Below are 26,571 nucleotides of genomic sequence, written 5' to 3'. Positions count from 1 at the left end.
ACCAGGAGAGTAGACCTACAAAAAGGGTAAAAACAGTTTTTTATTTAAAAGAAAAGCTGCAGCAGTTGTTTATCCTTCATAGTGTTTTACAAATCCGTGTCATACATTTAGGCCGATTTGTTTCTTCCATTCACAGCCTGAGTAGAAAAGCCTGTCCCCTCCCAACATGCAGAGAAGGACCCTCGCACAGATTTCTGACAAACCCCCTGCAGAGCCAGAGCTGTCCAATCCGCAAAACTCCTCCCTGCTGATTACAGAGCTATAGTTCAGACTCGGCAAGGCTTGTGTCGGACCTCTGCAGAGAGGCACTGCTTTCCTACAGAGCAAGGTGTCCTGTGCAGGAAGCTGGCAGGGGGCAGTCTGTTCTCTGTAGGCTGTGGCTGCTTTCTAAAGAAATAAACTGCAAAGCCCCTTTCACATGAGGACAGTCCAGACCGTTGAGCAGAGGATCTGTGAACACCTCCCCTGCTGAATGGAAGCAGACCGGGACAGGTGTCATCTTTGTGACATCTTGTTTGTTCTGTATTTTGCTCCGTTTAAAAAAAACAAAAAAAACAAACAAACTGAGTTTATCAGTCTCGAAGTGGATCTATGGGCAGCCGGATGTAAACAGACTTTTACTACCTCTGATCTGTCACATTTGGGTTGGAAAAAGTGGAAAAGGACGCAGAACTTTTCAGTTTTCTTTTTACAAACCTGGAGCGACTTGGAGAAAAGCAGATGTATATGGATGCACGTCTGTTTACCTTCCCTTGCCCATAGACTTGCATGGAGCTCCAGGTCTGCCTGGAAAACGGACAGGTGAACCTGATCCTACCGCCCGTAGCACCAAAGACACGGTTCACCTTTTGTTATGATGCGCCTGGAATGCATGGAGCAGATTTCAACTGACGATTGTTACTGATTGTAATACAATTAAAAACAGACTGTTAACCCCGGTTCACATCTATGCGGCCGTGCGGTCCGCATTTTGTACAGGTACAAGAGCCCATTCATTTGAATGGATTCCCGTACCCCGTGACAGGCAGGGAATGAAGTCCCTGCACTTCTTTGGAAAATGCAGCCCACACGGGAACCTTGGCTCCCAGTACGGTTGCGTTTTCCAGTGCGGGCGGCGTGCCATTAGAAGTAATGACACCCGCCTGCTGGTCTGCAATTCTCTGTGCGGGTGGTGCGGCTGCACAGATTTTCATGCGGATCCGCAGCGGCACCACCCGCACAGATGTGAACGGGGGGTTAAGAATATCTCATAGTAGAGACGCTGCTTATTGGGAGTTTTTGAGCTTTTGTTTTTTTTTTACTTGAGCCCAGTTTCTTTGATTATTTTTGATTGATGATTGCTACTGTTGAGGAGGTCAGAGACTATTCAGGGGGAAAATTACTGTATGTTTCATCAACCAATTTGCAGCCCGACATATGTACATATATAAACATCCCGATGGCAAGCGAACCTGGTGCCGCTTCTTTTATCTAACGATCAGCTGTAAAAGAGATCAGGGCGGCCTGGGTTTTATAGGACAGGAAGGGACCCTATTCCCCCCCCCTTGTGCCACCGCCTGCAAGGGATCCTGGGTTCTCCTATTCCTCCGAAGTAAGCGAGAATTTCATTACTTTGGTTTCAGAGCTGTCATTCCATGGCTGGTACAGGTCAAAAATAATCTGCATTTGATTATCTGTTTTGGATGGCACATTAGGGGTATAATAGACCCCTGATGTCTCCATAAAGAATATCTGTCAGCTGCTCAAAGCTGTCACAAGGGGCTTGTTCACTTGATCACAATAAAGTTAGTGGTATTAAAACGCTGTGTGTTTGTTTTTTGTGTTTTTTATTTCCAGACACTTTCACCCCCTTCCAGTCCAGGCCAATTTTCAGCTTTCAGCGCTCACACGTTGCCGATTACTCAGGCATGCAGCTTTCTTTTGGTAGTATTTGATCACCACTGGAGTTTTTTTTTGCTAAATAAATGAAAAAAGAGCGAACACTTTGAAAGAAAAAAAAAAGGGATTTTCTTGTAAAATTTTGCAAATAAATTATATATTATCTTTCTTCATATGTTCTAAGCCAAAAGGTATTCTGCTACTTTTTAGGTAAAAAAAAAAAAAAAAAAATAACCCAAATCATTATATAGAAAGAAGAAAATATAATTTTTGTCAAAAAAAACTTTACTTTTTTTTTCTTATACGTTTATTTTTTTACATACCGTTACCTTAGCAGTACAGTGTCACTATAGTGGGGGGTGATTAGGTTTTTGGGGGTTTTTTTAACACTGGATGTCATTTCTCACGCTCTCTGGTTGCATTCTTGCAGCCATTGAGAAATGCTGAGAGAGCTGTGATTGGTCACAGCTTGTCACATGGTACAAGGCTGTTGTGAATGGCCCTGTACCATGTGATTGATCACAGAGCTCTTTGTAGTAAACAATGATGGCAGGAAATTACATTTTGTTTTCTACTGTGCATGTGATCACTGATTGGCCACCCACAGCGGCGCATTACACCGATCCGTGTTCCTGTGTCTGGTGAGTACAGATTGCGTGTTCCCAGGGAATGCACACCGGCAGTGGGGGGGGGGGGGGGGGCATTTAGACAGAGGTTAAATAACAAACATGTCATACTTGCCTGTTCTGTGTAATGGTTTTGCACAGCGCAGTCCTGATTCCCTTCTTCACGGGTCCCTTGCTGGCGCTCCTAGCTCTTCCCCCTTGACCACTGACCTCAATAGCAAGCCGTTTGCTATGGGGGGCACTGGTGTGTGCTTGCTCCATAAGAAACATAGTTGCGGATCGTCCCTTTAACCACTTCAGCTCCAGAAGGTTTTAACCCGTTCCTGACCAGGGCATTTTTTTGCTTTTCGGCACTGCACTACTTTAACTGGTAATTGCAACCCTGTACGCAATTTACATTTTTATTTAGTGGGTTTTTTTTTTACACAAATAGAGCTTTCTTTTGGTGGTATTTGATCACTACTGGGTTTTTTACTGTATTATATAAACGAAAAGGAAAATTTAGAAAAACATTTTTTTTTACTTTCTGCTATAAAACATCCAATTTAGAAAAAAAAAAAATTCTTCGTACGTTTTGGCTAAAATGTATTCTGCATGTCTTTGGTAAAAAAAAAATCACAATAAGTGTCTATTTGGTTTTTGTGAAAGTTATAATCTAAAACATATCGGATGTATACTGGAATTTAATTTTTTTTTTATACTAGTAATGGCCACGATCAGCGACTTATAGTGGAACTGTAATAGTGCGGCGGGTAATCTGACACTGACATCACCAGTGACACCAATACAGTGAACAGTGCTAATTCTATACAATGTCACTCTACAAATGGCAGCGGCTGAGAAGGGGTTAACATTTAGGGGCAATCAAAGGGTTAACTGTGTGTTTAACTATGTTTAGTGTGTGTAACGTATGCTGTTTTTAACTAAGCAATGTGCCGGTTTTTATTCAGGGAGAAAATAAGGCACATCACTGCTGTCTGTAGAGAGCTCTGTGTTGTTTACCAACACAGGGCTCCCTGTCATTCGCTTAGACGATCAGCGGGTCCCGGCCGGGACCCGCTGGTCATGGTAAGCAAATGACAAGGGAGCCCTGTTTTGGTACGCTGATCAGCTTGTGCTGTAGCGAATGACAGCACAGCCAGCGCAGCAGGTGAGTGCGCCCCCTACTGGGAAGAAGTAGATCACGTACAAGTACTGGATCTGGCACAGGAGAGCCGCTGTTAAAGTTCCCAAGCAGTTAGTCAAGGAGGCCCACTTCACACCTTTCTGTGCTGATGCGTCGCATTAAGATTGCCCATAAATGAGTAGTCAATCGTTCAAAATTGTTTTCGAAGCGCCTGGTCATTCAACTTTCTAGATATTTGTGGACTGGGGTATCGATTGTCCAAATGCAAAGATTTTGACAGGTGTGCCCACTCCCGCTGCAATCGCCTAGACCAGGGGTAGGCAACCTGCGGCTCTCTAGCTGTTGAACTACATTTCCCATGAGGCATTGCAAAGATTACAAAACTGACAATTTCAGCTGTGACTTGCAGAGGCATGATGGAACTTGTAGTCCTGCGGCTCTCAGGTTGCCTACCCCTGGCCTAGGTGATTGGAAGAGACAGTTGTCCTCCCTACCCGTAGTCTTCTTGGATAGGTCCCAGAAGACTACGGGACCATTCACAAGGCCCATCGCTTCTCGCACATGTGCAGTAGGCACCCGGCTGTGAAGCTGCAAGCTGTTTCAACCAGGTGCCTACACTTAAGATGCTGGGGAGAGAGGACGGCAGGTGAACCCCGAGCTACACTCGGGAATACACTGCAGCGTTGCTCCTGGATCCCTTCTGCACTTACCTTGTCCTGCGCTCCCGCGATGTCCCCCCTGCAGTGTCCCCTGTAATGTCCTCCGGCATCTGTCTTCCGGGGTTCCGTCCCCTGTGACGTCGGGACGTATGGGGGACGGAACTGGCGGGAAATTTGAAAATGTGAAAAAGTGACATTCACTAAATATACTAAAATCACATAGTATAACATTCCTGTATCAAACCATTTCACATACATTTTGTCCCGAGTGCTTTGTCCGGCGCCCTGCCTGCATTTTTACCGCCCTTTCTGCCTGGAAACTGAGAAACGTCCATGGCGTCCAAAAAGCGTCCCTTTAGGTCGGACGCGGTTTTAGACCGGCTAGAGAACAGCGATAGTAAATCAGAACCACTTGCAGAATTGAGTGATAATGATTGGTGGGGGAAATTCCTCATCAGACACTGAAAACGATTCTGCGACTGAGCTCAGCGATGTGCGAACTTGGCGCTCTATTTCACATTTCAGTGTTTTTGGTTTCATTATATTATTGAATTACATTTATTATTATATTATTTTTTATGATTATTTATAAAATTTAGCATTTCGTGTTTCAAATTATCCTCCCCGGGATGTTTACTAGACTCTTGTTCGGAAAGATTTCAGGGAGTTATTCCTAAATATTACAGGCCGACAATAAAAAACGACATATTTCCATGCAAAAAAATGTACCGCTTTGAGCACAGAAATCCTGACATAATCAGACCGCTAGGGAGGTTAAGGGCCAATTCACACAACATGTTTGAGTTGCTTTTTTCTGCATCTAAAACGCACAGAAAGTAGGTGATATGGTTGTCAGTGTCATAGTTCACATCCGTGCTTGCAGTTCCAGTGCGTTCCGGTTGCAGAAAAAAAATTAGAACAGGCTGCATTTTTTCTGCACTGTACTGGAACGTAGTAAAACACACCAAAAACGCTCTGGAATGCACCCAAAACGCTCTGGACCGCACCCGTCCCTATTTAAATTGAAGAAAAAGAGAGGGAAAAAATGAACTGGAATGCATATAAAACGCACCGGAACGCGCATGCAGAAACACATCCGGACTGCATTTCTATAGTGTGAACTGGCCCTAAAAGTCAGCATATACAGTTTTTGTAGCTGCCAACGTTTATATTTTTTACATTTTGACTGCAGCATGTTCCAAATGGTGAACTAGCCACAGACAGGTCAAAATTCGTCCCGTTCAGTGGGAGCCATCCAAATTTCAATCCGTCTTTGGGCAGGCTGATTGTACTGAAATGGATCCATCCATCCATCGACTTTAGTACAACCAGCTTGTTAATGTTTTTTTTGCCTGATCACGACTGGTGGCTATATCCTCCAGCAGCGATCATTGTGTTCTGCCGGTGGGGAAGGCTCCCTGCTGGCAGAACACAGCACTGTGGGAGGGATTTCCCCTTTATCACTGAATGTATTGATGGGGGAATCGAGCAAATTTCTTTCCTTCCACCCATAGTTAACCACTTGCCTAGCGGGCACTTATACCCCCTTATTCACCAGGCCAATTTTCAGCTTTCAGCGCTGTCGCACTTTGACAATTGCGCGGTCATGCAACATTGTACCCATATGAAATTTTGATCATTTTTTTCTCACAAATAGAGCTTTCTTTTGGTGGTACTTAATCGCCACTGGGCGCTTTTACTTTATGCGCTATAAACAAAAAAATTGCAAAAAATTTGAAAAAAAAATTTCTTTGTTTCTATTATAAAATTTTTCAAACAGGTAATTTTTCTCCTTCACTGATGTGCGTTGATGAGGCAGCACTGATGGGCACTGATAGGCAGCACTAATGAGGTGGCACGGATAGGCGGCGCTGATAGGCAGCACTAATGAGGTGGCACGGATAGGTGGCACTAATATGCAGCACTGATAGGCGGCACTGATGATGGGTACTGATATGTAGCACTTAAAGACACTGATGGCACTGACTGGCATCACTGCTGGGCACTGACTGGCGGCACTGACTGGCACAACCGCTGGGCACTGACTGGTGGCACTGACTGGCACAACCGCTGGGCACTGACTGGTGGCACTGACTGGCACAACCGCTGGGCACTGACTGGTGGCACTGACTGGCAGTACTGCTGGGCTGCACAGGTGGGTGGGCACAGGTGGGTGGCACTGCTGGGCACAGGTGGGTGGGCACAGGTAGGTGGCACTTCTGGGCACAGGTGTGTAACACTGCAGAGTGGCACAGGTGGGTGCACTGCTGGACACAGGTGGGTGCTCTGCTGGGCACAGGTGGGCGGAGCTAGTGGGCGCACTGCTGGGCACAGGTGGGCGGAGCTAGTGGGCGCACTGCTGGGCACAGGTGGGCGGAACTTGTGGGTGGCACTGCTGGGCACCGATCATCAGTGCCCTGATGATGAGTGCCGATCCCCGCTCTGACAACTGCCGGTTCTCGGCAGTACTTTCCTCACGATCTGACAGTGTGAGGAAAGTGCAGCCGAGAACCGGCAGTTGAATTTTCCCTGTGATCAGCGTGTCATTGGAAAGTATATTGCATAATATACGGTCTGCCTTAGTTTTTTTTTTTGTTTAAACCCGTTAGAAACATTTTAATAAAATCATTCTCTGTATGGTCAGGCCGGTAAAAGCAGTTTTTGTAGCGCTGGTGACGTGACGCAATTTTTCGTTCGATACTTGTAATGATACCAGGAGCAGATTTTTATATTCTGTTGTCATGACAACCACCTCTCGGTATTATCGCTTTCCTCTTCTGAACGATAGATTTGGATCCTCCTTGGCGCTTAATGATCCGTTTATTTGTGCCATTCAGGCTGGGTCACTATGGGCAGTGCGGTGTATGGAGGCTACGCTGCCGGACGCACACAGGATCACGGATGGATGGTGTTGGTTGCTCAGTGCACCATACATTGCATTGTGACACCACGCTGTATTTTATCTGCTTCTTATTTGCAGCATATCGCGGCCAGCTGTCAGCACAGGATCTGTAACCATCTGTAACATGACAGCAATAATGTAAATATAGGAATTCTGGGCCAAAGGTTAACACAATAATTCTCCATCTGCAGCCACTTTGTTCTCTGGGAAGTGTGCAAAACAACCGGGTGTGATTGCGCTGTTATGCAGCATTTTATCGCAGCACACTGAAGTGCAGCCCGAGGCTGCGTTGCATTGTGAATGGGACACACGGGAAACAATTGTTTCTTGTGTGTCCTTGCGGTGACGGACATTTTACAATGCAGTAAGCCGTCTGTCGCTGCACATAGTGTGGATAAGTCCGTAAGGTGTCCTTAAACCCACAACAGTAAAATCAGTCTGTAGATGCAATAGAGCATGCTTGTTGTACACACTGTGGGACCTAAGGGGTTAATCCTCTGCATTGTGTAAAAAGACTTTTGATCCTATCTTCTCTGTTCCTCCCCTTCTTCCAGTGTCCCCCTGATGAGACATATATGTGGAGTCCCACTGCACATGCTCAGTTTGGTGTGTATTGCTAGAAAGGTTTTTTTTTTTTCTTGGGAGAGTGCATGTGATTAGCACAGGGCACACAGGGTGCTGTCCAGACAGATGTCAGGGGTCCTGCGTCGTCCTACAACAGAAATCTCCTACAGGCTTTAACCAGTGCTCTTCTGGACACTGATAGAAGTCACAAGATTGCTATATACTGCTGATGAGAAAAGGTATTTAGCAGTTTATATTTACTAAAATAGTTGTATTTCCATGTACTGTGGGGGACCGGATATAGTGAATGCGGGGTCCGGGGAGAGCGGATATAGTGAATGCAGGGTCCAGGGAGAGCGGATATAGTGAATGCGGGGTCCGGGGAGAGCGGATATAGTGAATGTGGTGTCCGGGGAGACCGGATATATTGAATGTGGTGTCCGGGGAGAGCGGATATAGTGAATGCGGGGTCCGGGGAGAGCGGATCTAGTGAATGCGGGGTCCGGGGAGAGCGGATCTAGTGAATGCGGGGTCCGGGGAGAGCGGATCTAGTGAATGCCGGGTCCGGGGAGAGCGGATCTAGTGAATGCCGGGTCCGGGGAGAGCGGATCTAGTGAATGCCGGGTCCGGGGAGAGCGGATCTAGTGAATGCCGGGTCCGGGGAGAGCGGATCTAGTGAATGCCGGGTCCGGGGAGAGCGGATCTAGTGAATGCCGAGTCCGGGGAGAGCGGATCTAGTGAATGCCGGGTCCGGGGAGAGCGGATCTAGTGAATGCCGGGTCCGGGGAGAGCGGATCTAGTGAATGCCGGGTCCGGGGAGAGCGGATCTAGTGAATGCCGGGTCCGGGGTGAGCGGATCTAGTGAATGTCGGGTCCGGGGAGAGCGGATCTAGTGAATGCCGGGTCCGGGGAGAGCGGATCTAGTGAATGCCGGGTCCGGGGAGAGCGGATCTAGTGAATGCCGGGTCCGGGGAGAGCGGATCTAGTGAATGCCGGGTCCGGGGAGAGCGGATCTAGTGAATGCCGGGTCCGGGGAGAGCGGATCTAGTGAATGCCGGGTCCGGGGAGAGCGGATGTAGTGAATGCCGGGTCCGGGGAGAGCGGATGTAGTGAATGCCGGGTCCGGGGAGAGCGGATGTAGTGAATGCCGGGTCCGGGGAGAGCGGATGTAGTGAATGCCGGGTCCGGGGAGAGAGGATGTAGTGAATGCCGGGTCCGGGGAGAGCGGATGTAGTGAATGCCGGGTCCGGGGAGAGCGGATGTAGTGAATGCCGGGTCCGGGGAGAGCGGATGTAGTGAATGCCGGGTCCGGGGAGAGCGGATGTAGTGAATGCCGGGTCCGGGGAGAGCGGATGTAGTGAATGCCGGGTCCGGGGAGAGCGGATGTAGTGAATGCCGGGTCCGGGGAGAGCGGATCTAGTGAATGCCGGGTCCGGGGAGAGCGGATCTAGTGAATGCCGGGTCCGGGGAGAGCGGATCTAGTGAATGCCGGGTCCGGGGAGAGCGGATCTAGTGAATGCCGGGTCCGGGGAGAGCGGATCTAGTGAATGCCGGGGAGAGCGGATCTAGTGAATGCCGGGGAGAGCGGATCTAGTGAATGCCGGGGAGAGCGGATCTAGTGAATGCCGGGGAGAGCGGATCTAGTGAATGCCGGGTCCGGGGAGAGCGGATCTAGTGAATGCCGGGTCCGGGGAGAGCGGATCTAGTGAATGCCGGGTCCGGGGAGAGCGGATCTAGTGAATGCCGGGTCCGGGGAGAGCGGATCTAGTGAATGCCGGGTCCGGGGAGAGCGGATCTAGTGAATGCCGGGTCCGGGGAGAGCGGATCTAGTGAATGCCGGGTCCGGGGAGAGCGGATCTAGTGAATGCCGGGTCCGGGGAGAGCGGATCTAGTGAATGCCGGGTCCGGGGAGAGCGGATCTAGTGAATGCCGGGTCCGGGGAGAGCGGATCTAGTGAATGCCGGGTCCGGGGAGAGCGGATCTAGTGAATGCCGGGTCCGGGGAGAGCGGATCTAGTGAATGCCGGGTCCGGGGAGAGCGGATCTAGTGAATGCCGGGTCCGGGGAGAGCGGATCTAGTGAATGCCGGGTCCGGGGAGAGCGGATCTAGTGAATGCCGGGTCCGGGGAGAGCGGATCTAGTGAATGCCGGGTCCGGGGAGAGCGGATCTAGTGAATGCCGGGTCCGGGGAGTGCGGATCTAGTGAATGCCGGGTCCGGGGAGAGCGGATCTAGTGAATGCCGGGTCCGGGGAGAGCGGATGTAGTGAATGCCGGGTCCGGGGAGAGCGGATCTAGTGAATGCCGGGTCCGGGGAGAGCGGATCTAGTGAATGCCGGGTCCGGGGAGAGCGGATCTAGTGAATGCCGGGTCCGGGGAGAGCGGATCTAGTGAATGCCGGGTCCGGGGAGAGCGGATCTAGTGAATGCCGGGTCCGGGGAGAGCGGATCTAGTGAATGCCGGGTCCGGGGAGAGCGGATCTAGTGAATGCCGGGTCCGGGGAGAGCGGATCTAGTGAATGCCGGGTCCGGGGAGAGCGGATCTAGTGAATGCCGGGTCCGGGGAGAGCGGATCTAGTGAATGCCGGGTCCGGGGAGAGCGGATCTAGTGAATGCCGGGTCCGGGGAGAGCGGATCTAGTGAATGCCGGGTCCGGGGAGAGCGGATCTAGTGAATGCCGGGTCCGGGGAGTGCGGATCTAGTGAATGCCGGGTCCGGGGAGAGCGGATGTAGTGAATGCCGGGTCCGGGGAGAGCGGATGTAGTGAATGCCGGGTCCGGGGAGAGCGGATGTAGTGAATGCCGGGTCCGGGGAGAGCGGATGTAGTGAATGCCGGGTCCGGGGAGAGCGGATGTAGTGAATGCCGGGTCCGGGGAGAGCGGATGTAGTGAATGCCGGGTCCGGGGAGAGCGGATGTAGTGAATGCCGGGTCCGGGGAGAGCGGATGTAGTGAATGCCGGGTCCGGGGAGCGGATGTAGTGAATGCTGAATTACCAAGCTCTGGAGCAACTGCACTTGCCTTTAGTAAATCAACCCCAATGTGTGTTCATGAAAACTAGATCTGAGGTTTCCTGAATTCTTCCTCCAGCTAAGATTCCATGTTTGATTTCCCCGCTGCAGATTTGGAAACATTTCAGGATGTATTTTATAAAAACACAGGCGGCCATAAGCAGGTCAGCCCTGTCCTAATTCATTAGGCCTATGTGTTGGGCTTTCACTAGAATTTCTAATGTTGGATAGGCCCTACCACAGGGACATCGTTCAAGTGCGTATAAAGGCATTCACACGCAAGTGCCCCCATAGCATGTGATTTGCTATGGGGGCTACAAAAAAAAAAAGTGTGTGTGATAGATATAGATATATATATATATACATATACATATACATAAGCACTGTATTGCCAAAAGTATTGGGCCGCCGGCCTTTCCACGCACATGTACTGTAATGGCCCCCCAGTCTTAGTCCGTAGGGTTCAATATTGGATTGGCCCCGCCCTTTCCACACACATGACCTTTAACGCCCCCCCCGGTCTTAGTCCGTAGGGTTCAATATTGAGTTGGCCCCGCCCTTTGCAGCTATAACAGCTTCAACTCTTCTGGGAAGGCCGTCCACAAGGTTTAGGAGGGTGTCTATGGGAAGGTTGGACCATTCTTCCAGAAGCACATTTGTCAGGTCAGGCACTGATGTCGGGGGAGGAGGCCTGGCTCACAATCTACACTCTAATTCATCCCAAAGGTGTTCAACCTTCTATTGTCCAATCTTGGTGAGCCTGTGCGAATTGTAGCCTCCGTTTCCCCTTCTTAGCTTACAGGAGTGGCCCCCGGTGTGGTCTTCTGCTGCTGTAGCCCATCTGGTCCAAGGTTGTGCGTTTCAGAGATGGTATTCTGCATACCTTGGTTGTATCAAGTGGTTATTTGAGTTACTGTGTCCTTCTATCATCTGGAACCTGTCTGCCCATTCTCCTCTGACACCAACAAGGCATTTTCCTCCACACAACTGCTGATCAATGGATATTTTCTCTTTTTCGGACCATTCTCTGTAAACCCTAGAGACTTTGAAAAACACCCCCCCATGCATTTCTTTTCGTGGCCATCTTTAGTAAGGGCAGATAATTCATGTAGCATTTACTTCCTGGAGTGCTTAGCTGAGAACCCCCCTCATGAAGACTTTTGGAATGTATGACATCATTTGCCTAGGCATGAAAACTAGGAAGTAACAAGAAATGTAAAAAAAAAAAAAAAAAAGTTTAAAATAAGTACATATGATATACTTTCCTATCTGTTTACTAATGCTAGATAAGGATTCACAATCGTGTTGATTGAGGGTGAAGTTCCACTTTAGGTTTCTTTGGCAGGTTTAACATTTTTACCTTGATAAACAGAGACCAGTATGAGAATCATTTTCTTCCTAATGTTTTTATTCTACAAATAACTCTGAGGCCATCTAATTCTCGTATTATTTTCTTATAGAATGCCGTCCGAAGTATGTTCATCTGTTGCCTTTTTTTTTTTTTTCTACCAGGTTCACTTCTTCTGGAATCAAAAATCAATCCCAACACTGCTTACCAGAAACAACAGGTATGTTTTATAGCCCAAGAAGGTTAAAGCCGAGCTGCATTCAAAATCTAAAAAAATAAGTCCGCGGCTACAAAAGCTGGTGTCCTTACCGCAGCCGGTTTCATCGGCCTTCGCTCCCTGGCACCAGTTTCTTCAGTGTGGGCACCCGGCTGTGACAGGTGGCAGCTTCACAGCCGGGAGCCCACTGCGCATGCACAAGTAGCGCTGCGCCTCATGAATGGTCCTGTAGTCTTCTGGGACCTGTCACAGGTCCCAGAAGACTATGGGGAGGGGGGAGGGCAACTTCCACTTCTGGTTGCCTAGGCAATTGCAACGGAAGTGGGAGTGGGTACCTGTCAAAATCGGGTACCTGGTCCCCCAAAGGTGTCAATCCTTAACGGGGAGCGGGGGGGACAAGGCCTTAAAGCGGAATTTCCCCTTTTTGGGTGGAGCTCTGTTTTAAGATCCGTTTTGGGGGATGTTCTTGAGTGAAGGTTGTTAAGAACCTCATATAGAACAGAGCACCCCTACTTGGTGGTACCCCCCAGCACTATATATCTTAGCATAGTTTTACTTTTTAAATGAGAAGTGTGGGAAAAAAAAAGTCATTCTCACCTAGAGGGATGCAGCATCTGTCCCCCGTCGTTGCTGCACCTGAGTGATCACAGAGTAATCACTCAGTTCTCGGTCTTCATTGAGCAGAGAGCCGGTGACTCAGTCACCAGCTCTCTTTTCTGCTCCGCCAGCACTCACTGCAGTTGCTGGGCTGTGGAGGGGGTAATAGTGGCTGGCTTAGGCATCTGGGTGGATCCCGACAGAAAAATCAGGATCTCTTCTGATCCGGGACCCGCTCAGTGACATTAGCTTTAGCCCACTGTTGGCTGAATATGGGGTAGAGGAGTGCTTATTTATTTATTTATCAACTTTATATAGCGCCAAAGGGTTTGCTCAGCGCTGTACAATAGGGGGGGGACAATACATGGCACAGTACAGTAACATCAAACAGCACACAAGGGGTAAGAGGGCCCTACTCTTTCAAGCTTACAATCTAGGAGGGAGGGGGTAGAGGTACAGGAGGAAACGGCTGTGGGGGATGGAGTGGTAGGAGGAGGGAAGGGCAGCGGCTGTTAGGTGAGGGTGGGGTAGGCTTCCCTGAAGAGGTGGGTTTTCAGGGAGCGCCTGAAGGTGAGGAGGGAAGGTGACAGTCTGATGGATTGGGGTAGTGAGTTCCAGAGGATGGGGGAGGACCTGGAGAAGTCTGGCAGTCGTGCGTGGGAGGAGGAGACCAGGGAGCAAGATAGGAGATCCTGTGAAGAGCGAAGGGTACGGGTAGGGTGGTACCTGGGAATCAGGTCGGTGAGGTAGTTAGGGGCAGTGTTGTGAATGGCCTTATAGGTCAGAGTGAGCAGTTTGAATTTAATGCGTTGGGCAGTGGAGGGAGAGGCAGGGTGAGGTGGATGAGTCTGGCAGCTGAGTTCAGGATGGTCTGAAGCGGGGAGAGCCTGCACTGGGGTAGGCCGGTGAGGAGGGAGTTGCAGTAGTCAAGGCGTGAGATAATCAGGGAGTGTACTAGTAGTTTAGTGGTGTCTGGGGTAAGGAAGGAGTGTATCTTGGCGATGTTCCGGAGGTGGAACCTGCATGTATTTGTAAGTGATTTGATATGAGGTTGGAAGGAAAGGTTTGAGTCCAGAATGACGCCAAGGACCTTGGCTTGCTGGGCGGGATTGATGGTGGTGGTGTTGGTAGTGATGGAAAGGATGGGGGGGGGGGGGGGCACGGGAAGGGGGAAAGACGAGAAGCTCGGTTTTGGAGAGGTTGAGCTTGAGGAAATGGAGCGACATCCAGTCAGAGATGTCGTTTAGGAGGTGAGTGATGTGGGCGGAGAATGTGGGGGTGAGGTGAGGGGTGGAGAGGTAGATTTGAGTATCATCAGCGTAGGGGTGGTAGTTGAAGCTGTGGGAGTGTATGAGTTTGCCAAGGGAGGAGGTGTAGATGGAGAAGAGAAGGGGTCCAAGGACAGAGCCCTGGGGGACCCCAACAGAGAGGGGGAGGGAAGAGGAGGTGGCGCCGTTGTAGGAAACGCTGAAGGAGGGCTGAACGAAGTTCACTCGTGTGACCTCCAGGACAAAAGAGGTTTGGCCCTACTTCTCCTTCTAAAGTTGAACTCCAATTCAAAAAGTAAATATACAATTTGTATTAGTTTATTTGCTACTTACCAATCAAGGTATTTGCAATCCTGTGCAGCTGATCTTGTACTTAACACATCCCTATCGCACATCACGATCAGGAGATCACCTATGTTCCTGGTTCAGCTTTGCTGCTTCCTGGATCACCCCCTTGCTAATTGGACAGAAGTGATTATACTAATGGTGGGTTTTTTTTTTTTTTCATTTGAAGAGCCTAGAGACAGAGGGGTGCCATAGGAAACTGCATTGAGTTTTGATTTAACTGTCACCTGTCTGGCTGTGCAGTTTGAAACCCTGTGTAATTTACACGATTTATTGAGCAGAATTCCAAATCTTGATGCATGGAAAACTGTAACATTTCAAATGTGTCTGTAGCTGTTGTGGTCATCTGTAACGAGAGAGTAGCTATGTTCCTACATACAGGAGGTCCAAGGGGAACGAACGTAGCCACCCTCTAACAGGAAGTCAGATCACAGCAAGGTAGAAAAAGGAATTTGTAGATGTAGAGGGACTAAGAGCTTTTTTTCAGTTAAAGTGTTACTAAACCCAGGACCCCGCATTCACTATATCCGCTCTCCCTGGACACCGCATTCACTACATCCGCTCTCCCCGGACCCCGCATTCACTACATCCGCTCTCCCCGGACCCCGCATTCACTACATCCGCTCTCCCCGGACCCCGCATTCACTATATCCGCTCTCCCCGGACCCCGCATTCACTATATCCGCTCTCCCCGGACCCCGCATTCACTATATCCACTCTCCCTGGACACCGCATTCACTACATCCGCTCTCCCCGGACCCCGCATTCACTATATCCGCTCTCCCTGGACACCGCATTCACTACATCCGCTCTCCCCGGACCCCGCATTCACTACATCCGCTCTCCCCGGACCCCGCATTCACTACATCCGCTCTCCCCGGACCCCGCATTCACTACATCCGCTCTCCCCGGACCCCGCATTCACTATATCCGCTCTCCCCGGACCCCGCATTCACTATATCCGCTCTCCCCGGACCCCGCATTCACTATATCCACTCTCCCTGGACACCGCATTCACTACATCCGCTCTCCCTGGACCCCGCATTCACTATATCCGCTCTCCCTGGACCCCGCATTCACTATATCCGCTCTCCCTGGACCCCGCATTCACTATATCCGCTCCCCCTGGACCCCGCATTCACTATATCCGCTCTCCCCGGACCCTGCATTCACTACATCTGCTCTCCTCGGACCCCGCATTCACTATATCCGCTCTCCCCGGACCCCGCATTCACTATATCCGCTCTCCCCGGACCCCGCATTCACTATATCCGCTCTCCCCGGACCCCGCATTCACTATATCCGCTCTCCCCGGACCCCGCATTCACTATATCCGCTCTCCCCGGACCCCGCATTCACTATATCCGCTCTCCCCGGACCCCGCGTTCACTATATCCGCTCTCCCCGGACCCCGCGTTCACTATATCCGCTCTCCCCGGACCCCGCGTTCACTATATCCGCTCTCCCCGGACCCCGCGTTCACTATATCCGCTCTCCCCGGACCCCGCGTTCACTATATCCGCTCTCCCCGGACCCCGCGTTCACTATATCCGCTCTCCCCGGACCCCGCGTTCACTATATCCGCTCTCCCCGGACCCCGCGTTCACTATATCCGCTCTCCCCGGACCCCGCGTTCACTATATCCGCTCTCCCCGGACCCCGCGTTCACTATATCCGCTCTCCCCGGACCCCGCGTTCACTATATCCGCTCTCCCCGGACCCCGCGTTCACTATATCCGCTCTCCCCGGACCCCGCGTTCACTATATCCGCTCTCCCCGGACCCCGCGTTCACTATATCCGCTCTCCCCGGACCCCGCGTTCACTATATCCGCTCTCCCCGGACCCCGCGTTCACTATATCCGCTCTCCCCGGACCCCGCGTTCACTATATCCGCTCTCCCCGGACCCCGCGTTCACTATATCCGCTCTCCCCGGACCCCGCGTTCACTATATCCGCTCTCCCCGGACCCCGCGTTCACTATATCCGCTCTCCCCGGACCCCGCGTTCACTATATCCGCTCTCCCCGGACCCCGCGTTCACTATATCCGCTCTCCCCGGACCCCGCGTTCACTATATCCGCTCTCCCCGGACCCCGCGTTCACTATATCCGCTCTCCCCGGACCCCGCGTTCACTATATCCGCTCTCCCCGGACCCCGCGTTCACTATATCCGCTCTCCCCGGACCCCGCGTTCACTATATCCGCTCTCCCCGGACCCCGCGTTCACTATATCCGCTCTCCCCGGACCCCGCGTTCACTATATCCGCTCTCCCCGGACCCCGCGTTCACTATATCCGCTCTCCCCGGACCCCGCGTTCACTATATCCGCTCTCCCCGGACCCCGCGTTCACTATATCCGCTCTCCCCGGACCCCGCGTTCACTATATCCGCTCTCCCCGGACCCCGCGTTCACTATATCCGCTCTCCCCGGACCCCGCGTTCACTATATCCGCTCTCCCCGGACCCCGCGTTCACTATATCCGCTCTCCCCGGACCCCGCGTTCACTATATCCGCTCTCCCCGGACCCCGCGTTCACTATATCCGCTCTCCCCGGACCCCGCGTTCACTATATCCGCTCTCCCCGGACCCCGCGTTCACTATATCCGCTCTCCCCGGACCCCGCGTTCACTATATCCGCTCTCCCCGGACCCCGCGTTCACTATATCCGCTCTCCCCGGACCCCGCGTTCACTATATCCGCTCTCCCCGGACCCCGCGTTCACTATATCCGCTCTCCCCGGACCCCGCGTTCACTATATCCGCTCTCCCCGGACCCCGCGTTCACTATATCCGCTCTCCCCGGACCCCGCGTTCACTATATCCGCTCTCCCCGGACCCCGCGTTCACTATATCCGCTCTCCCCGGACCCCGCGTTCACTATATCCGCTCTCCCCGGACCCCGCGTTCACTATATCCGCTCTCCCCGGACCCCGCGTTCACTATATCCGCTCTCCCCGGACCCCGCGTTCACTATATCCGCTCTCCCCGGACCCCGCGTTCACTATATCCGCTCTCCCCGGACCCCGCGTTCACTATATCCGCTCTCCCCGGACCCCGCGTTCACTATATCCGCTCTCCCCGGACCCCGCGTTCACTATATCCGCTCTCCCCGGACCCCGCGTTCACTATATCCGCTCTCCCCGGACCCCGCGTTCACTATATCCGCTCTCCCCGGACCCCGCGTTCACTATATCCGCTCTCCCCGGACCCCGCGTTCACTATATCCGCTCTCCCCGGACCCCGCGTTCACTATATCCGCTCTCCCCGGACCCCGCGTTCACTATATCCGCTCTCCCCGGACCCCGCGTTCACTATATCCGCTCTCCCCGGACCCCGCGTTCACTATATCCGCTCTCCCCGGACCCCGCGTTCACTATATCCGCTCTCCCCGGACCCCGCGTTCACTATATCCGCTCTCCCCGGACCCCGCGTTCACTATATCCGCTCTCCCCGGACCCCGCGTTCACTATATCCGCTCTCCCCGGACCCCGCGTTCACTATATCCGCTCTCCCCGGACCCCGCGTTCACTATATCCGCTCTCCCCGGACCCCGCGTTCACTATATCCGCTCTCCCCGGACCCCGCGTTCACTATATCCGCTCTCCCCGGACCCCGCGTTCACTATATCCGCTCTCCCCGGACCCCGCGTTCACTATATCCGCTCTCCCCGGACCCCGCGTTCACTATATCCGCTCTCCCCGGACCCCGCGTTCACTATATCCGCTCTCCCCGGACCCCGCGTTCACTATATCCGCTCTCCCCGGACCCCGCGTTCACTATATCCGCTCTCCCCGGACCCCGCGTTCACTATATCCGCTCTCCCCGGACCCCGCGTTCACTATATCCGCTCTCCCCGGACCCCGCGTTCACTATATCCGCTCTCCCCGGACCCCGCGTTCACTATATCCGCTCTCCCCGGACCCCGCGTTCACTATATCCGCTCTCCCCGGACCCCGCGTTCACTATATCCGCTCTCCCCGGACCCCGCGTTCACTATATCCGCTCTCCCCGGACCCCGCGTTCACTATATCCGCTCTCCCCGGACCCCGCGTTCACTATATCCGCTCTCCCCGGACCCCGCGTTCACTATATCCGCTCTCCCCGGACCCCGCGTTCACTATATCCGCTCTCCCCGGACCCCGCGTTCACTATATCCGCTCTCCCCGGACCCCGCGTTCACTATATCCGCTCTCCCCGGACCCCGCGTTCACTATATCCGCTCTCCCCGGACCCCGCGTTCACTATATCCGCTCTCCCCGGACCCCGCGTTCACTATATCCGCTCTCCCCGGACCCCGCGTTCACTATATCCGCTCTCCCCGGACCCCGCGTTCACTATATCCGCTCTCCCCGGACCCCGCGTTCACTATATCCGCTCTCCCCGGACCCCGCGTTCACTATATCCGCTCTCCCCGGACCCCGCGTTCACTATATCCGCTCTCCCCGGACCCCGCGTTCACTATATCCGCTCTCCCCGGACCCCGCGTTCACTATATCCGCTCTCCCCGGACCCCGCGTTCACTATATCCGCTCTCCCCGGACCCCGCGTTCACTATATCCGCTCTCCCCGGACCCCGCGTTCACTATATCCGCTCTCCCCGGACCCCGCGTTCACTATATCCGCTCTCCCCGGACCCCGCGTTCACTATATCCGCTCTCCCCGGACCCCGCGTTCACTATATCCGCTCTCCCCGGACCCCGCGTTCACTATATCCGCTCTCCCCGGACCCCGCGTTCACTATATCCGCTCTCCCCGGACCCCGCGTTCACTATATCCGCTCTCCCCGGACCCCGCGTTCACTATATCCGCTCTCCCCGGACCCCGCGTTCACTATATCCGCTCTCCCCGGACCCCGCGTTCACTATATCCGCTCTCCCCGGACCCCGCGTTCACTATATCCGCTCTCCCCGGACCCCGCGTTCACTACATCCGCTCTCCCCGGACCCCGCATTTACTATATCCGCTCTCCCCGGACCCCGCATTCACTATATCCGCTCTCCCCGGACCCCGCATTCACTATATCTGCTCTCCCCAGACCCCGCATTTACTATATCCGCTCTCCCCGGACCCCGCATTCACTATATCCGCTCTCCCCGGACCCCGCATTCACTATATCTGCTCTCCCCGGACCCCGCATTCACTATATCCGCTCTCCTAGGACCCCGCATTCACTATATCCGCTCTCCCCGGACCCCGCATTCACTATATCCGCTCTCCCCGGACCCCGCATTCACTATATCCGCTCTCCCCGGACCCCGCATTCACTATATCCGCTCTCCCCGGACCCCGCATTCACTATATCTGCTCTCCCACAGTACACAAAACATGGAAATGCAATTATTTTTGTACATCTAAACTGCTAAGTGGTTATAAAGCCTAAACGCATTCCATGCATTAAGGTAGAAAATATTTAGCCATCAGTATCCTCCTTTACCCCTGTTTTACTTACATGAGGCCTCATTCGATCCAGCGCTGAGCATGTCTGCCGCTCTTCTCTTCCTGATCTCTCAGGCTTTGCTGAGGCAATGAAAGCCAATGACGAGGGGGCGGAGCCAAGTTCTGCTGACTGTGTCAATAGATGCAGACAGGTTTAGGAGCGAGCCCGCACAAGTGCCCACCGTAGAAAGCAGCTTTCTATTGTGCCACTCAGCAAAGGGTAGGAGCCAGGAGTGCTGGCAGGGGACCCGAGAAGAGGAGGTTAAGGGCCGCTAAGGTAGGTATAATCCTGTGGTTTTGTTTTTTTGGGGGTTTTTTTTAACTAAGCATTTACAATCACTTTAAATGTAATTTTATCTGGACAAAAAATGTGAAATAACAGATTCGTATAATGTCAGGAGACTGCTGGAGTTCAGGAATATGCCATGTTAAATAAATGATCCATCGGGCTTTGCAATGTTCTGATTCTACTTTTGTCACATCCACATCCTCTCCTTTGCTTCCTTGTGTGAATGTGAATTGTAATATTGTGGCGTTTTGTTTGCAGGACACGCTAATCGTGTGGTCGGAGGCCGAAAACTATGACCTGGCGCTGAGTTTTCAGGAGAAAGCTGGATGCGATGAGATTTGGGAGAAGATATGTCAGGTGTGTCCTCCTTTTCTTCTTCTCTTTGTGTTTCTTTGATGTGATGCAAGAGCCGGTCCTATTTGCAGCATGCTCTGTGTATTGAATAACACATGGAAAGTATTAGCATAGCCATTCCTGGACAAATCCCAGGTGCCATGGAGGCAGTCAGGAGAGAACAAAATGACAGCTGGTGTCACATTTTTATCGATCTTTTGTAGTTGATAACAGCACACGTGATTGTAAACTCTTCCATATACCCAGTGAAGTGACTGGCCTTGGGTGATACACAAAGATGAAACAAACCCTCGCCCACAGCAGGGCTGAAAGAAAAAAAAACCTGCCTGGTGCCCAGATGTCCTGGGCATCGGGCGATACGATTTGCACATACCTGGTGATCCTTATCTGTCTTTAATTCTGTGGGAAAAACATGCAAGATGAGGCTTTTGTATGCTTTTCAGAAATAAATGTAGTATACGCTGTTCACTCATTCCTGAGTTCCAAAATGCATTGTTACAAAAGGTCTGCTGGCGGGTATTCTGTGTTTTGCTTTTGTATCCATAAATTTTGTAACTCCATATGGAGTGCCGAGTGTCTGCTACATTTATTGCATATACAGTACCTCCCAGAAGTGAGTTCACCCCTCACATGTTTGTAAATATTTGATTCTATCTTTTCAACACAACAACACTGAAGAATTGACACTTTGCTACAATGTGTACAGCTTGTAAAACATGTAAATTTGCTGTCCCCTCAAAATAACTCAACACACCGCCATTAATGTCTAAACTGCTGGCAACAAAAGTGAGTGCACCCCTAAGTGACAAGGTCCAAATTGGGCCCAAAGTGTCAATATTTTGTGTGGCTGCCATTATTTTCCAGCACTGCCTTAACCTTCTTGGGCATGGAGGTCACCAGAGCTTCACAGGTTGCCACTGGTGTCCTCTTCCTCTCCTCCATGATGTCATCACGGAGCTGGTGGATGTTGGAGACCTTGCGCTCCTCCACGTTCTGTTTGAGGACGCCCCACAGATGCTCAATAGGGTTTAGGTCTGGAGACCTAAACTTCTGTAGCAAGGCAGTGGTGGTCTTGGAGGTGTGTTTGTTTGGGGTCGTTATCATGTTTGAATACTGCCCTGCGGCCCAGTCTCCGAAGGGGGAGGGGATCATGCTCAGCTTCAGTATGTCACTGTACATGATGGCATTCATGGTTCCCTCAATGAACTGTAGCCCCCCAGTGCCGGCAGCACTCATGCATCCCCAGACCATGACACTCCCACCACCATGCTTGACTGTAGGCAAGACACACGTGTCTTTGTACTCCTCACCTGGTTGCCGCCACACACGTGTGACACCATCTGAACCCAATCAGTTGATCTTGGTGTCATCAGACCACAGGAGATGGTTCCAGTAATCCATGTCCTTAGTTTGCTTGTCTTCAGCAAACTGTGGTCTTTCTTGGTCATCATCTTTAGAAGAGGCTTCCTTCTGGGACGACAGCCATGCAGACCAATGTGATGCAGTGTGCGGCGTATGGTCTGAGCACTGACAGGCTGACCCCCCCACCCCTTCACCCTCTGCAGCAATGCTGGCAGCACTCATACGTCTATTTCCCAAAGACAACCTCTGGATATGACGCTGAGCACGTGCACTCAACTTCTTTGGTGGACCATGGTGAGGCCTGTTCTGAGTGGAGCCTGTCCTGTTAATCCGCTGTATGGTCTTGGCTGCCGTGCTGCAGCTCAGTTTCAGGGTCTTGGCAATCTTCTTATAGCCTCGGCCATCTTTATGTAGAGTAAGAATACTTTTTTTCGCATCCTCAGAGAGTTCTTTGCCATGAGGTGCCATGTTGAACTTCCAGTGACCAGTATGAGAGAGTGAGAGCGATAACACCAAATTTAACCCCCCCGCTCCCCATTCACACCTGAGACCTTGTAAGACTAACGAGTCACATGACACCGGGGAGGGAAAATGGCTTATTGGCCCAATTTGGACCTTGTCACTTAGGGGTGGACTCACTTTTGTTGCCAGCGGTTTAGACAATAATGGCGATGTGTTGAGTTATTTTGAGGGGACAGCAAATTTACGTTATACAAGCTGTACACTGACTACGTCACATTGTAGCAAAGTGTCATTTCTTCAGTGTTGTCACATAAAAAGAGAGAATTAAATATTGACAAAAATGTGAGAGGGGGGGCTCACTTCTGAGAGATACTGTGTATATATACATTGTATACAGTCCAGGGGAGGGGGGACTCACTTCTGGGAGATACAGTAAGTAGATAAAACCTCAAGGGGTTGTAAAAGCTGAAGGTTTTTTACATTCATGCATTCTATGCATAAAGGTTAAAAAAAAAAAAAACCCTTCTGTGTGCGGCAGTGCCCCCAGCCCCCTCAATACTTTCCTGAGCCCCATCGCAATCCATGGATGTGCACAACAGCCTTGGCTGTCCTGGATCTTTGCTTCCTCACTGGTCGAGACAGCAAGCGGTAGCCATTGGCTCCCACTGATGTCAATCACAGCCAGTGAGGAGAGGGGCGGGGCAAGCCACAGCTCCATGTGTAAATGGACACACAGAGCAACGGCTTTGGAACATGCCTGCTCGGGTGCTCCCATAGCAAGCTGGTTGCTATGGGGACACCTGACAAGAAGTGCCAGGAGTACCGGTAAGGGACCCGAGAAGAGGAGGATCCAGGCTTCACTGTGCAAAACCACTGCACAGAAGGGTAAGTATAACGTGTTTGTTATTTTACAGAAAAAATAAAATAAAATGAACTTTTAGTATTGCTTTCAGCTCTAAAGTTGAACACCAGTCAGAAGAAATAATTTGGATAAAACAGGAAAGGGTTTGAAGTGGTCAGGTTTTATTGCTAGGCTATAGAAAATGATTGATCCCCACAAACCTGGGACCGCCATGTGCTGCAATGTATTGGCTGCTCACATGTGCCTGAAAGGTTATGTGATGAAAAGGTTTTATTTAAAGATTTCATTGGTATGTTCAAGCCAAAGGCATAAGTGGAACCAGGGAAGGCCAAAATTAGGCAGATTAACCCCTTTCACCGGCCGTACGCATATATGCGACCTGTCGGCGGATGGGCCCTAACAGTCAGAGGCTGCATATATGCGACCTGTCGGCGGATGGGCCCTAACAGCCAGAGGCTGCATATATGCGACCTGTCAGCGGATGGGCCCTAACAGCCAGGGGCTGCATATATGCGACCTGTCGGCGGATGGGCCCTAACAGTCAGAGGCTGCATATATGCGACCTGTCGGCGGATGGGCCCTAACAGCCAGGGGCTGCATATATGCGTCCCCAGAAAAAACAAAACAATTGTGCCCAGAGCACACACAGTGTGCGCTCCTGGCACAGTTACCGGTGGCTAACGGCAAGCTCCCAATTGCTACTTGTGATCAAGGGTCTGCTGTGACAGCCAGTCAGGAGGGTCACATGATCAGAAACCCCCGCCCCGCCTCCTGGCATCTGAAACCCCTTAAAAGGCCAGGAGATGTTGGTGCCAAGCGGTTAAACAAAACTGCTGTGCTAATGCTACTGACACACTGGAGCACTCAGAATCTGGTGTAGCCTGCAAGAGCAGCAGCTGATTGGTCATTTTAAAACCACTCCCATACAGATTCACTCTGCACATGGGACACAAACAGCTATTTCTTCAGAATAACAAAAGGTTGGAATCTGCAACAAGGTTTGTTCGCCGCACGGTAGTTCAGCCTTACCTGAGAAACCATTGATCCCGGCCCTGGGCATAGAGATGAGAAGGAAAGATGGCCGCCACACATCTCTATTCCCTTGGAGGACCGGAGCGACGTCACTTCCCGTTCTGTTTTTTTTTTTTTTTTTTTTTATTGACCCCATTTCTCTCCATAAAGAGGACCTGTCACTAATTATTTCTATCACAGGGGATGCATTCATTCCTTGTGATAAGAATAAAAGTGATTAAAATTTTGTTTAAAGGGACAGTGCAGAAAAACGCCAAAACATTAAATACATTTTTTTTTAAAGTTTAAAGTGCCCGTCCCCCCCATGCTCGCACATAGTGGTGAACGCATACGTAGGCCATGCCCACATATGTAAATGGTGTTCAAACCACACACGTGAGGTATCGCGCTAGACCTGCTCTGTAACTGTACACTGCTAACCTGTAGAACTTTTAAAAGCATCACCCATGGAGATTTTTAAGTACCACAGTTTCACGCCATTCCACGAGTGTGCACAATTTTAAAGCGTGAGATGTTGGGTATCTATTTACTCGCCGTAACATCCTCTTTCATATTTTACAAAAAAATTGGGGTATATATTGTTTTTTTAATCAGTGTATTTTTTTTTCCAAAAAATGTATTCATTTTTAAAAACTGCACATTTCGGTTTTCGGCCAAGTGCATTTTGAATTTTCGGTTTCGGCAGCAGAATTTTCATTTCGGTGTGCCACTATAATTTATAGCAACAGTACTGTGCAAAGGCGGTGATGGTCACCATAGTCTTCCTTTAGGTTTCCAGCCAGGTGGTATGAACACTAAAAGTTTTTTTTTGTCAAACAGATAAATGAATGTCCATTGCTGTCGTAGCTGAAGTCAAGCAGTGTGCGGATTACACTTGTGATTTTTCTGGCAGAACAGCTCACTTTAGCAGTTGGGCATCAGTAAAAGTTTAACCAGGTAGAGTCACTCTGAAGCCCCCCTTGTTTTTTTTTCCAGGTTCAAGGAAAGGACCCCTCGGTGGACATCACTCAGGACCTTGTGGACGAATCAGAAGAGGAGCGCTTCGAGGACATGTCCTCCCCGGGCCTGGAGCTACCACCCTGTGAACTTAGCCGGCTGGAGGAGATTGCTGAAGTTGTGGCATCGTCGTTACCGTCTCCATTACGACGTGAGAAACTTGCCCTGGCCCTGGAGAACGAGGGATATATAAAAAAACTCCTGGAACTTTTCCACGTGTGTGAAGACCTGGAGAACATTGAAGGATTGCACCACTTGTATGAAATAATCAAGGGGATCTTCCTTTTAAACCGAACTGCACTCTTTGAGGTCATGTTTTCAGAAGACTGCATTATGGACATCATTGGCTGCTTGGAGTATGACCCGTCTTTGTCTGTGCAACGCAAACACCGGGAGTTTCTGACAAAAACAGCTAAGTTTAAGGAGGTGATTCCCATATCAGACCTTGAACTGAAACAGAAAATCCACCAGACGTACAGAGTGCAGTATATACAAGACGTGGTATTGCCCACCCCCTCTGTCTTTGAAGAAAACATGCTGTCCACGCTTCACTCTTTCATATTTTTTAACAAGGTGGAGATAGTTGGGATGTTACAGGTAAGGTCCTGCTATGGAGTTTCGATCCATCGGCCTGAAAGAAATTAGTTGTACGTTTTTTATTTATTTTTTTTTAGCATGATGGGCCACCTGCGTCCTATCACAGGGATGCTGTGCAGCAGGGCCTGCCAACGTCCTAGTGACCAATAAAAATACTTGGTGGAACAGGGTAACTGACATGCTTCCTCCTTCTCTTGCATATCTAGTGAGGGTGCTTGTCGTAGAGAAGCACCTGGTTCCTCAGGCAAGCGCGGTCAGTCACAGGGAATTAAATATTTGTCTCCTTGCTGAATGCATGGTCAGAAAGCAGTTGGGAGTGAGTCTAAGCAATGACACAGGATAGAAATACATGCACTTTGTTGCCTGCCATTGCTGATGACCTTCAGACATTTGTTGCTTGCTAGGCTGCCATCAGCATCAGTATTGGTTACGGATCCACCCACAACAAGCATGCAGCCAGTGAAATCTTCAATCCAGTCTCCCTGTTTGTTATGGGTGCTCTGACTCAAGGTATTGAAGTTATTCAATCAGTATGAGAGGCAGAAAACCAGCAATGGCAGCCTACATACAGTGGGGATCAAAAGTTTGGGCACCCCAGCTAAAAGTTTGTATTAATGTGCATAAAGAAGCCAAGGAAAGATGGAAA

General features: G+C 51.0%; 1 protein-coding gene across 2 annotated transcripts in view; it reads left to right on the top strand.

Annotated features, from left to right (window-relative positions):
* Positions 1-26,571, top strand: part of PPP4R3A (protein phosphatase 4 regulatory subunit 3A) — a 100,194-nt gene that overhangs the window by 13,930 nt on the left and 59,693 nt on the right. For both annotated transcript variants that reach the window (XM_089663827.1, XM_089663826.1), the window contains exons 2-4: positions 12,273-12,328; positions 20,519-20,617; positions 25,308-25,925. In XM_089663827.1, coding sequence (XP_089519953.1) covers positions 12,273-12,328; positions 20,519-20,617; positions 25,308-25,925 — 773 coding nt within the window. The remainder of the gene's footprint in view (positions 1-12,272; positions 12,329-20,518; positions 20,618-25,307; positions 25,926-26,571) is intronic.

This window comes from Staurois parvus, unplaced genomic scaffold, assembly GCF_062004578.1.
Source record: "Staurois parvus isolate SC_StPar_1 unplaced genomic scaffold, SC_StPar_1.0 ptg001780l, whole genome shotgun sequence".
NCBI classification, from domain to species: Eukaryota; Metazoa; Chordata; class Amphibia; order Anura; family Ranidae; genus Staurois; species Staurois parvus.
The sequence above is the reverse complement of the archived record's forward strand: the minus strand, read 5'-3'. Positions and strand labels throughout refer to the sequence as shown.